The sequence below is a fragment of the Pristis pectinata genome, chromosome 26, assembly GCF_009764475.1.
Source record: "Pristis pectinata isolate sPriPec2 chromosome 26, sPriPec2.1.pri, whole genome shotgun sequence".
Taxonomy (NCBI): domain Eukaryota; kingdom Metazoa; phylum Chordata; class Chondrichthyes; order Rhinopristiformes; family Pristidae; genus Pristis; species Pristis pectinata.
The window spans coordinates 11360377-11375006 of NC_067430.1; the positions used below are offsets into that span (position 1 = coordinate 11360377).

At 42.3% G+C, this 14630-nt stretch overlaps 1 protein-coding gene across 5 annotated transcripts in view; it reads left to right on the forward strand.

Annotated features, from left to right (window-relative positions):
- The window catches only part of LOC127583433 (rho guanine nucleotide exchange factor 10-like protein), a 141348-nt gene that overhangs the window by 76363 nt on the left and 50355 nt on the right, over nucleotides 1–14630 (forward strand). For 3 of the 5 annotated variants that reach the window (XM_052039438.1, XM_052039437.1, XM_052039441.1), the window contains 7 exons: nucleotides 1136–1252; nucleotides 2162–2270; nucleotides 6471–6577; nucleotides 7735–7812; nucleotides 8964–9143; nucleotides 9644–9760; nucleotides 13749–13841. In XM_052039438.1, the coding sequence (XP_051895398.1) occupies nucleotides 1136–1252; nucleotides 2162–2270; nucleotides 6471–6577; nucleotides 7735–7812; nucleotides 8964–9143; nucleotides 9644–9760; nucleotides 13749–13841 (801 nt within the window). The remainder of the gene's footprint in view (nucleotides 1–1135; nucleotides 1253–2161; nucleotides 2271–6470; nucleotides 6578–7734; nucleotides 7813–8963; nucleotides 9144–9643; nucleotides 9761–13748; nucleotides 13842–14630) is intronic. The other 2 variants (XM_052039440.1, XM_052039439.1) reach the window with 1 other exon arrangement.

A 14630-nucleotide genomic window follows, 5' to 3' on the forward strand; every position in this document is an offset into this window, starting at 1 on the left:
TGACAGTTTTAAGATGCTTGTCACTTAAAGATGAATTGGTTGTATGTGGATGGTGATGGGTTGCTGGTAACATGGCTGAGGCTGGAGACCAAATGCTTGACATATTTTGATGGACTGCTTGCTCCTTCTGTTGGGAATAAAGACCCACGCTGTGTCTGAGACCGGGATTGCACAGCAAGTGCTTTCCATAATACAGCTGTGGACACTTCAAAATAGGAGATTGTAAAAGAAATAACATTACTGAAGAAATATTGTTTAACACAACCAAGTTACTGAATCAGGACGAAAACTAATTTTGTGCAGTGCAATGTTTGAGGTGTGTCGTGAAGTCTGTAATTCGTTAAGGCTGAGATGGAATTAATCCTGACTGCTCTTGTAAATGCAGTACCAAGTGTAAAACTGAATCATACACTCAAGCAAACATTGGGTTTGATTACCTCCTCTCTACAGTTGCTTATTTTCCACTGAGACAGCCTTAGGGATGGCTTTAAGTAGGGATCGATCTTGCTGGGTTGGGGTTTGTGCTTTTCTGATCTTCATTGTACCATAATAATTGAACTGTTGCTGAGCTGGCATACGTGGATTTAGAAGAACGTCTCAGTAGTGGCACGTTTGAGGCTACATTGCAGATGTGCACTATCATGTGACACTATAATGATAGAACGCTTCCAGATTTATTTTGTATATTTAGTTTTATTTTTCAATTGATTACCATTCTGGATCCATTACTACTTGTCCCAGGCTTTTGGGTATTTGACTTTTCTGCATTGGACAGTGTCTTTTGCTTCAAATGTGCATGTTCCACCCTTGCGCATAATACTGCCTAATCTTCAGTGATAGTACGCCTCACATACAGATGTCACTTGTTGGTTCAGTATGGGTAAAGCAGCCTTGTATTTAACCTCACCAAGTTTTAAGAGAGATTTAACCATCAGGACGTGACCCCCTAGCATTAATCGCATTTCTGCTTGCAGTTCTTTTATCTCTGCAGTATCAATACTGGACTTTCATTGAATGTTAAAGCACACAGTGTCTTCACATACTACGTCACTAACTCTCATGCACTTCTATTCCTCTGCTGCCCATCTTTCTTTCTCTTTCCTGTGCTCGTCCTCCTCTCCTGGTTGCTGCTCAGCTTTCCCCGGATCTCAGTAGACTGAAGGAGAAGTACGCCAGGACTAAGAGAGAATTCCTGGCCATGAAAGTCAGGGGCAGAGACGTGCAGGAGCTGAAACAGCGATATGATTGCAAGGTATCTCTCTGTCTTTCTACTTCTCTCGGGTTAGAGAAGCCAAGCAACACTTGCTGTGCTAAAGAGCAATGCTTCTTCATGCCACTTAAAAACAAAATCTGGATGCTGAGATCTGGGACAGTCTCAGCCCAGTTGTTCTTGGGCATAATTCCCACTGTAACTCCAGGCCACAGGATAGCTGGTTGGGAAAGGAGATACTTCTGCATTAGAGCTATTTTCAGAGGTTGGTGTTGAAGATTGTTGTTGCAGTTTAATTCAAAACCTTCACTCTGCAACAGACTCTTTAGCCCATGACTTGGGAAGTGCTTGAACTAAGACTGGATACCTGAAATGGGCAATCCTCTGTTTCTCAGCACTGACATTCCTCACCTTTACGAACTTTTGTACAAATCCACTAAATGGTTCACATTGTGGTCCTGCATTTAATTAAAAGGAGTACTTTTTGTCTTGCGTTTCCCAACACTTCTGAGCTTCCACAATGAAGGAGATTGACCAAGTCAGGCAGAAGTAGTTTGCTGCTGGAAATCATGGGTTTTAGCTGGTTACAAGGGAAGAGCAGGCAGTAGTATATGTTGATTTCAACACCTTGGGATAGAGGAGGTGCATGTGAAGCGGTTGTCAAAGCTTTGGTGAAAGCTGAGAGAAGCCCTGACCTTAGCAGCATGACTGAAATGGAGAAGAAAGTAATGGAAAGAAATTTTAAAGATCAAATTTGGTTTGTTGGACTTTTTGCAACAGAGAAACTGCTTGTTGGAACAATCTTAATTGAAGTTTGCTTTGCTTTTGAAATAAGAATGACCCTAATAGGTAATGGCAGATATCGGCATCAAACTTTTATTGGCATCTCTGGGAATAAGTGTCATGGCTCCACTGTGAACACGTTAACCATTGCATTGTTCCTCACATTAGATGCAGCAGCTCATGAAGGCGGCAAGGAATGGGACTAAAGACGGATTGGAGAAGACAAAAAATGCAGTAATGCGCAAAGTATCCTTCCTCCAAAGGAGAGAGTCTCAAGGTATTGTCAGTAATTGGTTTGAATCATGTCATGGACTCATTCTGTGGACTAATACAGTTACTTTCCAGGAATTTGGTACTAAATTGCAACTTATCTGTTTGTAGCTTCTTCAAATATGTTTTGAAAGCTTTGTTTCTATGTTAGAGAGTTGATGTTGTGTGCCAGCAGCAGTCTGCTGGTCTCTTGATGTCTGTGTTTATCCATGATCCATGACCTGATCATTATTTAATAAAACTTCTACACTCTTTTAAACACTCTTTGCTCATTGTCATGGAAACAGATATTAGAAGCCAGCATCGGCCATTAATCCCTTCAGACCTGCGTCACCGTTCAATATGATCATGGTTGACCATCCACTTCATTGCCCTGTTCCTGCTTTGTCCCCATGTCCCATTATTCCTTTAGCATTAAGACCATATCTACCTCCCCTGTATTTAAGGACTTGACCTCCACTGCCTTCAGCAGTAATGAATTCCACAGGTTCACCCGCCGTCTGGATGAAGAAACTTCTCATCTCTGTTCTGAATGGCACACTCCCTATCCTGAGGCTGTGACCCTGGCTCTGGACACCTGAGCCATCGTAAATCCTCCCAGCATCTGGTCTGTTTAGTCCTGTTAGAATTTTATAGATTTTCCATTGTTGTGAAAAATACTAAAATTATGAGAAACCTATTTGGTCCAACAAACGTGTGCTAATTGGTTTCCCTTTGACGCATCATTCAGTCTTTTTACCATCGACCTTGAACTTTTCTGGTTCACCTACTTTGCTCCTTCATATTAACCCAGTTAATTGCAGAAAGAGAATCTGAGTTAACATTTTGGGGTCAATGACTTGTTCATCATAACCGATGAAACATCATCAGATTGAATTATTAACTCTGTTTCTCTCCAAGGTGCTGCCCAAGCTGCCGAGTTTTTTTTCCAACATTTCCTGTTTCTATTTCAGATTTCCAGCATCCCTGGTCATAGAGCATAGAGTTGTACATCACAAAAATGGGCTCAACACCTGTTGTCCATCTACACAAATCCTATTCGCTTGCGCTGAGTCCGTATCCTTCCATGCCTCGCCTTGTCTAAATGTCCCTTAAATATAGTGATTGTATTGAACTCTGCCATCTCTGGCTGTGCCTTCCAGATATCAACCACTCTCTGTGGGGTGGGTGGTCAGGGCTCAAGTCCCTTTTAACACTCCTTCCTCTCACCTTAAACCTATGCTTTTGGGAGGAACGTTCTGCCTATCTGATCTATGCCTCTTATCACTTTATATACTTCTGTGAGGTCACCACTCGGCCTCCTGTCCCAGGGAAAACAAAGCAGCGTATTAGATCAGTGCTCCAATCCAGGCAACATCTTGGTGGATCTTCAGTGCAGCCATGTCCCTTCTATAGTGTGGTGACCAGAACTGCATACAATGCAGTAAGTGTGGTCTAACCAGTGTTTTGTAAAGTTGCAACATAACGTCCCAACTTTTATATTCTGTGCCTAGGTCTATGAAGGTAAGTATACCACGTGCCACTTTTATCCTCTGTCTACTTGTGTTGTTGCTTTCAGGGATCTAAGGACTAGAATCTCAAGGTCTCTCTGTCCATCCACATTCCTTAGTGCCCTACCACTTATTGTCTATATCCTACCCTTATTTGCCTTGCCAAAATGCATCACCAGGTACTTAATGAGATTAAATTCCGTCTGCCAATGTTCTGTCCAACTATCCATCTGATCAATATCCTGCTGTAGCCTTAGACAACCTTCCTCGCTCTCTGCACCACCACCAACTTTCATCTCATCCGCAGGCTTACGAATCGCATGTCCTGCATTCACATCCAAGTTGTTCACGTATCTCACAAACAACACAGGCCCCAACACCGATCCCTACGGTAAACCACTGGTCACAGACTTCCAATCAGAACAGTGTGGTTCCACCACTACCCTCTGCCTCCTATCACCAAGCCAATTTTATAGCATTGATTATCTTCCCTCGTAATTTGTTCTATAAAGTCTAATACTGTTAGTGTGAAAAAAATGACTTCTATGCTACTTTTTGCTGCTCCCCTCTGATCATGTCCCTTTCTCCCATCCCCCACCATCTCCACACCTCCTTGTTTTAAAGATGCCAAAACTAATAAACAGTAGACTGGGCAAGTTGAAGAATGGACTTTCCCTCAGTGATCTAGAACAATGCTAGCGTAGACACAAGAAGCTGCAGATGCTGGAATCTGCAGCAACAAACAATCTGCTGGAGGAACTCAGCGGGTCGAGCAGCATCTGTGGGAGGAAAGGAACTGTCGATGTTTCAGGTCAAAACCCTGCATCAGGATAACACTAGTGTAGCTGGCTTTAGTCAGTGTGACAGGACAGACACTAATGCTGTTGACATTCCTGTGGAACAGAAGGGGAATCACAAGCATTTCTCATAACTATTGAGAGGCTGTTCAGACAAGGTGCCAGAGGAAGGTGAGAGCTAACTGACTGCTTGCGATGGATTTTGTCAGTGATGGAGTGATGTGCTGTGACTCTGGGGATGGATTTTGTCTCTTGAGCACAGTGAATGCTAACGAATCGAATATTTGCATTGGGCTGTATCACTTGCTTGAAAGGCTGGAGCTATTGGCTGTCGTGGTCTGCTTCTGAAGGGTAGCATCACTCCCACATTCTCGGATTACGCAAGGTGCCCAAGGGCAGCTGATACTATAGGAGTGGGTAATCAGCACATTTAGACAAGTGTTGGTAGGAAGTGGATGGGTGAATCTTGAAGGCAGATGGTGACAATTTGTCCTATATCGAGAGTGGCAGGAAATCTTTCAAAAATAAATGTGTTCTTCATTTATGGATCTGTGGCTGCACCATTCAATATTCAAATAGCTATTAATCTGTAGAGTGTGGGCTTACTTCTCAACAATAGATGGTTTCCCGTATAATCTTATTGTGCTGTGCCAATAGCGAGGGACCATCTTTCAGAATATTTGCTATTGCATTGCGCCCAACAGTTGTGGATTGAGTTATGCCAACTGTACTGGAAACAGCAGGAGGTGTTATCTTAAAATGGTAATTTGTTGTAGACTTCAAATTTGGACAGCTTGTATAAGTGAAGCAGTCACGGTCTCCAGCAGAGTAGAAGTTTCCCTTCCCTTGCTCTTTGTGCTGAATCAGTACGGGCAATACCACAAATGTGAGCTTCTCTCCTCACTCACAGGCTCATTCTTCGTGACAAAGTCAGACTTATTGGTCTGCAGCTGCGACTTGGCAATTGGTTTGTTTCTGGCCTTACCCAGCCTAAATCTGAACAAAGCACGGGTTGGTGACTAACGGGTTAGCAACAGGAAGCTTGGCTCATTTTATTTTTAATCCAATGAATTCTTCTTGCTTATCCAGAGACCCAGAATCTGCTGTAGCCCTACTAATGTCCTGGCTCATGGAGTTAACTGAGAACAGGCTCTGAATCCAAATGGGCATATGCCTCATAAACTAAAGCCGTTGAGAAGCTACAGCTCCTGGAAATCTGAAATGCTGCAGTCAGCAGGTCTGTTAGCAACAGGGGAGAGAACAGGCGGGGACGAAGGGATATTGGCGTTTAAAAGGGAGAAAGAGCAAAGAGAGGAGGAATACTCTTGATGACCAGTTTGATCCATGCTCTGTCCTTGTTTCCCTAATTTTCCCTTGTTACATTCTGTTTTATATAATGTTCTGCATTTCTAATGTAATCACTTAATGTATTTCTTGTATGCAAAAGGTATAAAATGCAGAATGAGGCTGTTTGGTGCACCATAGTGGATGAAATAGAGTGATTTGAGATTAATCACAATATCCAGCCCTTGGCATGTAGCCTTGTGAGTTATGGGCACATCAGGTTTTTATCCAAGTACTTTTCAAATGCAAAGAATCTTTCTTTCTCACCTATCTGCCTCTTTTGGACAGCAAGTTCTGCACTGCACTTCCTCTCTCTCATTCTCAATTCCCCTCCTAATATTTTTGCCAATCACCTTAAATCTGTGTTGTCTGGTTATTGACATCTCTGCTGGGATCTTCCTATCCTCCATATTCAAGACCTCTCGTAACGTTATGTACCTGCTTAAATTTCCGCTTGATCTTTTATTCTAAAAATAAGGAGCTACAGTCTGGCCAATCCCTTGTAGCTATTTAACAGTAATAACTACTTCTAGTGCTTAGTAAATAAGTTTGAAACTTCATTTTTTTTTCTTTCAGATCAGTATGAAGAGGATGATGCTGGATATCTCGATGTTCAGGTGTCGGACTCGAAACATCCTCCACCGGAGCTTAGTCCGATGCCACCAGGGCTGAGTCCTCAGCAGGTCAGTACCTTCTAATCCTTCTGCTCTCCAGGATGATGCTAGGATGTATTTTTGTTTGGTAGTGGTGTGTCTTTTTTTTCTTGCACAGTTGAGTGACTTAATCTGGACAAAGAATGTTCTGACTGATGATTAAATGGTTATTAGCAGATCGCAGCTTGAGCAAGGTTGGGATGGATTGCCATTAGTCTCAGCTGGCCCCTGCTGAAGAAGGAGGGTACAATCTATAAAATACTGCTTTTTGGTTGTTATGCACTGATTTTACATAGAACATAACAGCACAATACAGGCCCTTTGGCCTGCAATACTGTGCCGACATTTTATCCTGCTCTACCTAACCCTTCCCCCCCACATAGCCCCGTATTACTTTATCATTTATGTGTCTATCTAAGAGTCTCTTAAATGTCCCTAATGTATCTGCCTCCACAACCTCTGCTGGCAGTGCGTTCCACGCACCCACCACTCTCTGTGTAAAATAAACTTACCCCTGACATCCCCCTTGTATCTTCCTCCAATCACCTTAAAATTATGCCCCCTTGTGTTAGCCATTGTTGCCCTGGGAAAAAGTCTCTGACTCTGATTTTCTTACGTTTTCCATAAAAAGTTGGGATGGTGAAATCCCAGTGAGTGGCCAATGTCAATTGAGTCAATCCTTAAGTCAGAAGAGGCTGGGTGGAAATAAAGAACAGAGCTAGCAAGTGACTTGTTTCCGTGGCTGGATAATGGCTCTCTTGAATTGTTCATCGGGATGTAGCTTGATCTCGTTTACCTTTTTCCTCCTTGTTAGGTCACCCCACCACCCCTTGTCCCCGTGCCTATGGTCCAATGCTCTTAGTGACCCACTTGAATAGCGCTCGAGGCCCAGTAGGATAATGGCTCAGCTGGCTCTTTGGAGCTGACCTTGTCTTTGACACAAACGTTCAGGAGGTCACGCATCCCAAAGTGTGCATTTTCGGAGCTGGAGTAGGTTGCATTGGAAGGCTACCCTATCTCCTTGGTCTGGATCTTAACCTCTATAGTCACTTCTACTAGGTACACGTTCCTACATCACGTTTCTAAGAGTTATATAGAATAAGGTCTATAATGTGAAATGCTGAAGGTCTTTTATAGTCTATAAACTTGATTCTGGGACAAAATTTTATGCCTGTTTTGCTTAACAGATTGTACGAAGGCACATCTTGAGTTCAATTGTACAAAGTGAACGGAGTTATGTCGAATCTCTGAAACGAATACTACAGGTAAGAGTTTAGAATTCAGTTGTGCGTTGTGATGAATGTTCTACTCCAAAGGTTTGAAAAAGGAGCAGAGAAGCAGCAGAATACATCCAAGCATGTGCTGAGAGACTTGTACTGCTCATCTCATTTGTGAGGGTGACACTGTTATTCCAGCAAAAGGATTTGCAGAAATGTTTGACAATTTGCGGGGAGCTGAGGAAAAATATTTTCACTCCGTGTCGAGGTTTTGGAACTCTCTGAAAGGGTGATGGAGACAGCTAACTTCATTATATTTTCTTGCTCTTGCAAGGCAATTTCAGAGCTTTGGATTAAGGATTGATTAACAGAAAAGGGCAACACAGTGGCACAGTTACTAGAGCTCCTGCTCAATTGAACCCAGGTTCAATCCTGACCTCCAGTGCTCTCTGTGTAGAGTTTGCACGTTCTCCCTATAACCATGTAGGTTTTCTCTGGATGCTCCTGTTTCGTCCTGTTTCCTTCCACATCCCAGAGATGTGCAGGTTGGGAGCTTAACTGGACACTGGGTTTATTATATGGGGAGAAATTGAGTAGTCTAGGTCTGTGCCATCACTAGAGTTTAGAAGAATGGGAGCATATGTCACAGAAATGTAAAAGGTTCTTATAAGGCTCGAAGGGGTGGATACAGAGCTCTAGAGATGTTCCTCCTGACTGAGGGGGGGGGTTACTGTCTCAAGATGAGGGGTAGGTAGGCCTTCTCAGACTGAGATGAAGAAAGGTGTCTTCACTCAGAGAGGGTGGTGAATCTTTGGAATCCTTCGGAGGGCTGTGGAAGCTTGGTCATGGAGTTCATTAAAACGAGGAAAGTGAGGTATGTGGGGGTAGTCCAGGGAAATGGTGCTGGGATAGAAGAAGAGCAGAAGAACGGGCTGGATGGACCAGCAGTTTTACTCCTAACACCCAATCTACCTTGTCGTGGACCTTGCACTTTATTTGACTGCCAGCACTGCCCTTTCTCTGTAGCTCTAACACTATATTCTGCATTCAGTTTTCCTTTTTACTACCTCGCTGTAATTATGTATGGAATGATCTGTCTGGATGGCATGTAAAACAAAAGATTTTCACTGCCTCTTGGTACAGGTGATAATAATAAACCATTTCCAGTTCCAATTCTTGTGCCTCTGTTGTCCACGCAGGAGTATAAGAAGCCATTGCTGGAGGCTGAGCCCAAGCTGATGAGCCTGAGGAAGTTGCGGGTGGTGTTTTACCGTCTAAGGGAAGTTCTTCAATGCCATTCAATGTTTCAGATTGCCTTGTCTTCACGGGTGGCCGAGTGGGATGTCACAGAGAAAATTGGAGATCTCTTTGTAGCTTCAGTAAGTGGTCATGATGCTAACGATACTTCTCATTTCTCTGCTCGACCTCTCGCAGTTTTGTGTATCACCTTGTACTAGAGGAGGTGGGGTGGCCACTGTAAAATAACTCCATCCAATCTTACAGGGCTACTTGAGTGCATGAAGTTCACTGATAATATTGAAGGGTATTATTGAAAGCTGGGGTTCTTTCTAATTGTGTCCTTTATCATATAATTTAGGTTTAATTTATTTTTTTCTTTAAGGCTATGTGCCTGTGATGCACACAGTTTTTCATTGTTTTTAATTTCTTTCATTGTTTTTTGTTTTTCATTGCACTTGTGCATATGTGTACTTGTGCATATGACAATAAACTTGACTTTGAAAGGGTAGTTCACAGTACCTTCGTTGGATACAGTAGGGGGAATGAATCTATTTGCAGAAGAGATTGACTGAAATGATTACAGGGCTGAGGGACTACCCAGCTGCAACTTAGCAGAAGTCATGTTATTTTTCTCTTCCAGTTCTCAAAGTCAATGGTGCTGGATGTATATAGTGACTATGTGAATAACTTCACCAACGCCATGGCTCTCATTAAGAAAGCCTGCCTAACTAAACCTGCTTTTCTGGAATTCCTGAAGGTGAGTCTGAATGCAAGGGACAACTCTTGGTTGATGACAGTAAAAGCAGGAAATGCTGGAAATGCTTAACAGGTCGGGCAGCATCTGTGGAGAGAGAAACAGAGTGAATGTTTCAAGTCAATGATCCTTCATCAGAACTCTTCTTGTTAACTGTGTTTCTCTATCTGCAGAGCTGAGCACCTCCAGCATTTTCTGGTTTTATTTCAGCTTTCGAGCATCTGTAGTGTTTTGCTTATGGGTTGATTTTTGTTCCTTCAAATTAATTAGTTTTAAGGTGGTTTTAGTTGATTCTTCTTCTTAATAGTTTTAGCCATTCCAATAACCTGAAGGGGTGTGGTGGAAGAGAGAAAACTTGGAGAGATGGTGAAGTGCAAGGAGAACAATAAACGCATCAAGGAAATGTAGGCAAGCTGGTGAGATGGGTGGCAGGTGAATTGTGAAGTGTTACATTTTGGTAAAAAGAGTGGGAAGAGGCAAGATAAACTAGAGGGTACAACTCTAACAGGGGGAAGAGAACAGATATCTGGGGGTGTATGTGCATAGTTTATTGTTAGTGGGAAGGCAGGTTGAAATAGTTTAACTAAAAGCATATTGGATCCTTGGATTTATTTTGGAGAGCATAAGAGCAAGGAAATCATGATGAAACTTATAAAACACTGCAGAATATTGCACATGTTCTGGATGCCACACTTTAGGAATGATGTGAAGACTTTGGAGAGGGTGCAGTAAAGATTTACTGAAATGGTTACGGGAATAAGGGACGTGGATAAACTGGAGAAGCCGCAGTTGTTCTCAAAACAGGTGATTATGAGGAGATCTGACAGGCATTTAAAATGATGAAGGGCATAGATAGAGTAGGTAGAGAGAAACTGTTCCCATTGGTGGAGGGGTCAAGAACCAGAAGACATGGAATGAATGTGATTGGCAAAAGGACCAAAACTGACAGAAGGAAAAACTTTTTTTAAACACAGCAAACGGTTGGGTTGGGAATGCATTGCTGGGGAGAAGTGGAGGCAGATTCAGCCATAGCATGAGAAAGGGGGCTAGATAAGAATCTGAAAGGAAAGACCTTGCAAGGTTTTGGAGGGAGGGTGGAGGAATGGACCGATATACACTACTGTTGCACACATTGGAAATGGACTTGATGAATTGCCTCCTTCAATGCTGCAACTATTCTGTGAAACTATTAATAGACTGTTGTAGCTTTTCATATAAAGGCAAAGTTTCTTAGAAAACTTGATTTTTTTTCTCTCTCAACTTCCAAAGGGCCCCAATGGGATTATTTAATACTGTTCAACAGACAACAACAATTTATTCTTTCTCCCCACTGCAACCTTCCTCTCTTATACTTAAGGATATTGAAAGTACTGCTTGTATCCACTGCCCACTACCAAATGCTGGTTAAGCTGAGATCAAATGGCTCAGCGGAGACTGGGTATTCCTTGGAAGTCCTGCTCTGGGTTATTCTATACTGGTGCAGATATTGATCATCCAAAAGCCTTTTGATTTCCTTCACGAGGGAGTGATTGCAAATCCCCGCTTATTGTCAAAGAGAAAGGTAATATCATTACGGTTAGAAAATTTCTGTGGAATTGCTTTAACAATGGAGGAATTTAAAATAGGGGGATATGTGGGAGGAAGGGGTTAGATGGTCTTAGGCATGGTTTAAAGTTCAGCACAACGTGGTGGGCCGAAGGGCCTGTGTTGCGCAGTACTGTTCTAAATATTTATTGTGAAGAATGCTGGGACTCAATTCCACAAGGGGGCAGCAAATCCAATCTTTTGTCCCTGGTCTTGACGTAAACCTGGCACTTTGGGAAGGTGATGACAATGTGTTACATTGCTCATTAAAATGATTTAGATACACCTTGTTAAACATTTTATGTCCTATATTAATCTTCCGGAGAGGATGTTAACCAGTTTCTGTCATTATGTTCTATTCATTTCATTAGAAGCTCTTGTATTGTGGCTGTTGTTTTTGAAGAAAGGATTCTAGCTTTTCCCAAGACTCAGGGAAGGTGGGCTGGGAAATTGGGTCGAGGTCCGCTGTTTGCTTTATTGGGATGGTATTGAACACCTTGAGTCCCTTTGATTGGAGCAAGCAGAGGCCAAGTGAAAATAATGGGAGATCAAAAGTTACCAAACTGCTCACCTGCCCTGTCCAGCATCTTCTGCCTCAGTTGTGGCAGAGTCTGTGGGCCCCATATCAGGTACCTCAGTACTAGAGTGGAAGCAAGTCATCCTTGACCCTGAGAGACTGCATGTGAAGAAGGCAGGGACAACCGGAACAATTCTAATTTTATTTCTTATGGCTTAAATAAAAAAGCTGCTTATAAAAATCATTGATGTTCCCACTGCTTGTGATATTTTAAGAGAAACTGGTCTAATTAATCCTGATCTGCACTGATGGAGTTGATGTTTTGAAGTGGCAATCGCCCAGTGAATGGTTGCACCTTTTATCCTAACTGTTCTGAATAATGTATACATATGTGCAAGAAGTTAGAAGCTAACATTGTACCCAGGTCCATATAATCTTGGTATGGATCCATAAAGGTAGTGGCAGTTTGTGTGGGTGTCTAACATGGAGTGTCATTCTTGAAATGTTTTTGTGATTTTTGACTGTAGCTGGTGCATATGTTCACTCTCTAAGCATTGACTGGAGGACATCACAAACTTATGACAAGTGCTTGGGGTTAGGTGAAAATTTGAATTGTTCCACTATTGCCCACACCCAAGGACATGCTGTAGTTTTGTAATGTAGCCTGGTTATTGTTCAGTGTTTGACAAGTTATCTCTGCACCGGATATTATAGAGTTTCTCTTTTATAGGTTTGTATTGGTGGTTATCAGCATGAAGTTCTCTCTACTGTGGTAATGCAGTATAAGCAGCTCTCACTAGCCTTATCATCTTTCTACATCTATTCCCTCACGTAAGAACATAAGAAGCAAAAGGAATCACTGAAACTCTTGAAGTCTGTTGTGCAAATCCTGGATGGTCCTGTAGCCTGTCGACTTTCCCACCTTGTTCCCCTAAAAATGTGTGGCCCTCCATGGTGAATGCATTCCTCTGGGATTGTGAGTGCTACAAATGTACAACCCTTGGTTTTCTCCTCATCTCAATCCTAAACAGCGTGAACTATTCTTGGAATGATCATCCTTGGCAGAGATGACAGCTTAAACCTATGAAACTAATAGAAATGGTGAAATGGAACAATAAAGACATGACATGCAACATTTGTTCTGTCAGTGTATCCTAAGAATCACATGGCCTATTCCACTTCGCCTACAGCCTTCTGCACCCTTGCACCCTCCTGTGCATAATAATCGCTTCCTGATTGCGATCATAATGGGGTTGAATACAGTTCCCTCTCTTGCAGTTCCTTGTTCGGTTTTGTTAGAAATCAATTTATAATTGGAATTATGCTAAATTGGTGGTAACCTTGGAAGAGGGTGAGTGGATAGGCAGTTTAGGTTGAACAGTTTTGCTGAATTGTTGACAGCAGGAATGGGAAGCACAAGGGCTGATTTGTATCAACAAATTCAATAGATTATGTAAAGTGTTGTAGTAAATTTTCATGGGGTATATTTTCCAGACACTGATGTGGGCTGCATGATATCTTCTGGTTCTATGTTGTAAAAGGATCCCTACTGCATTGTTGATATTCAAGTTTTACTGTTACTGCTTTGTTTGTCTCTCTGCCTGGCCCCATCTAACACAAATCCATTTCTTCCATCTCCAAGTGTCTTGGAGATCGACTCTTGGTCAAGACAAAGCTCACAGTTGTGCACCCTTCAAATGTTTGTGTGATGTGGTGAAGATGATACATATGATTTGTTTCCCCAGTATTAACACTTCATTACAAAGCACCATTTGGGAGGTGCAGGTTGGCCATGTAAAGGTTATGCTACCTGTCCAGAACAAGTAGCAAGTGCTAAGACTAATGGACGTGAGATGGTAAATTACTGAACGTCTGTCTGATCTTTTATAGAGGAAACAAGCCTCCAACTCTGACCGGATAACGCTCTATGGGTTGATGGTGAAGCCAATCCAACGGTTCCCACAATTTATTCTATTGCTTCAGGTGAGAGAAAATAATTTTATAGTGATGTTTAAGCTCAACGTTCAAAATGATTGGTTTGCGATCTCTACTGTTAAGTGTGTTAATATGTAGCCTGTACAGCATTCGGCCAGAGGTGGCAGACTAAATGGTTGGCCCTTAGCGAGCTCAACAAAAGTGAGGGGTGGGGTGGGCGGGACATGGGGGTTGGGGGAATGAGATGGAATTACTCAAAATTCGTGTGGAACTTGGAAGAGAAAGGACGGAAGGCCACAGGGAGACTAAACTGGCAATAAGATCTCTTGAACCAAAGAGGTTGCTGACAGATTTACAAATGCCTGTGAACAATTGATACCTTTTTGGGGGGAAAATGAAATGTTGCTATAATGCTGAAAATAATTCCTGTCACTTTCATTTTCTTCAGTGCTGTGGGTGAGGTAGGCCCCACGGAGGCCAGAACTTCAGGGTCTTTCACAAAGGACCTAAAGAAAAAAACAAAAATGCTAGAAATACTCAGCAGATCATTTCTGGAGAGAGAAACACAGTTGATCTTTCAGATTGGTGAAACACACTCTGTTTCTCCTTCTGTAGAAGCTGCTTGATCAGCTGGGTATTTCCAGCATATACCATATTATTTCACATTTCTAACATCTGCAGTATTTATTTTTGGAAGGTCAAAATGGGATTTATATAAAACTTAGTCTGCTCTTTATTTCATGTTGACTTTGTCCTCCCAAGTTGTGCTCAAGTTTCAAAGCTTAAATCATTATGAATCTGCCTCCGGTGTTTGGAAACCAGGCTGCCTCCTCTATC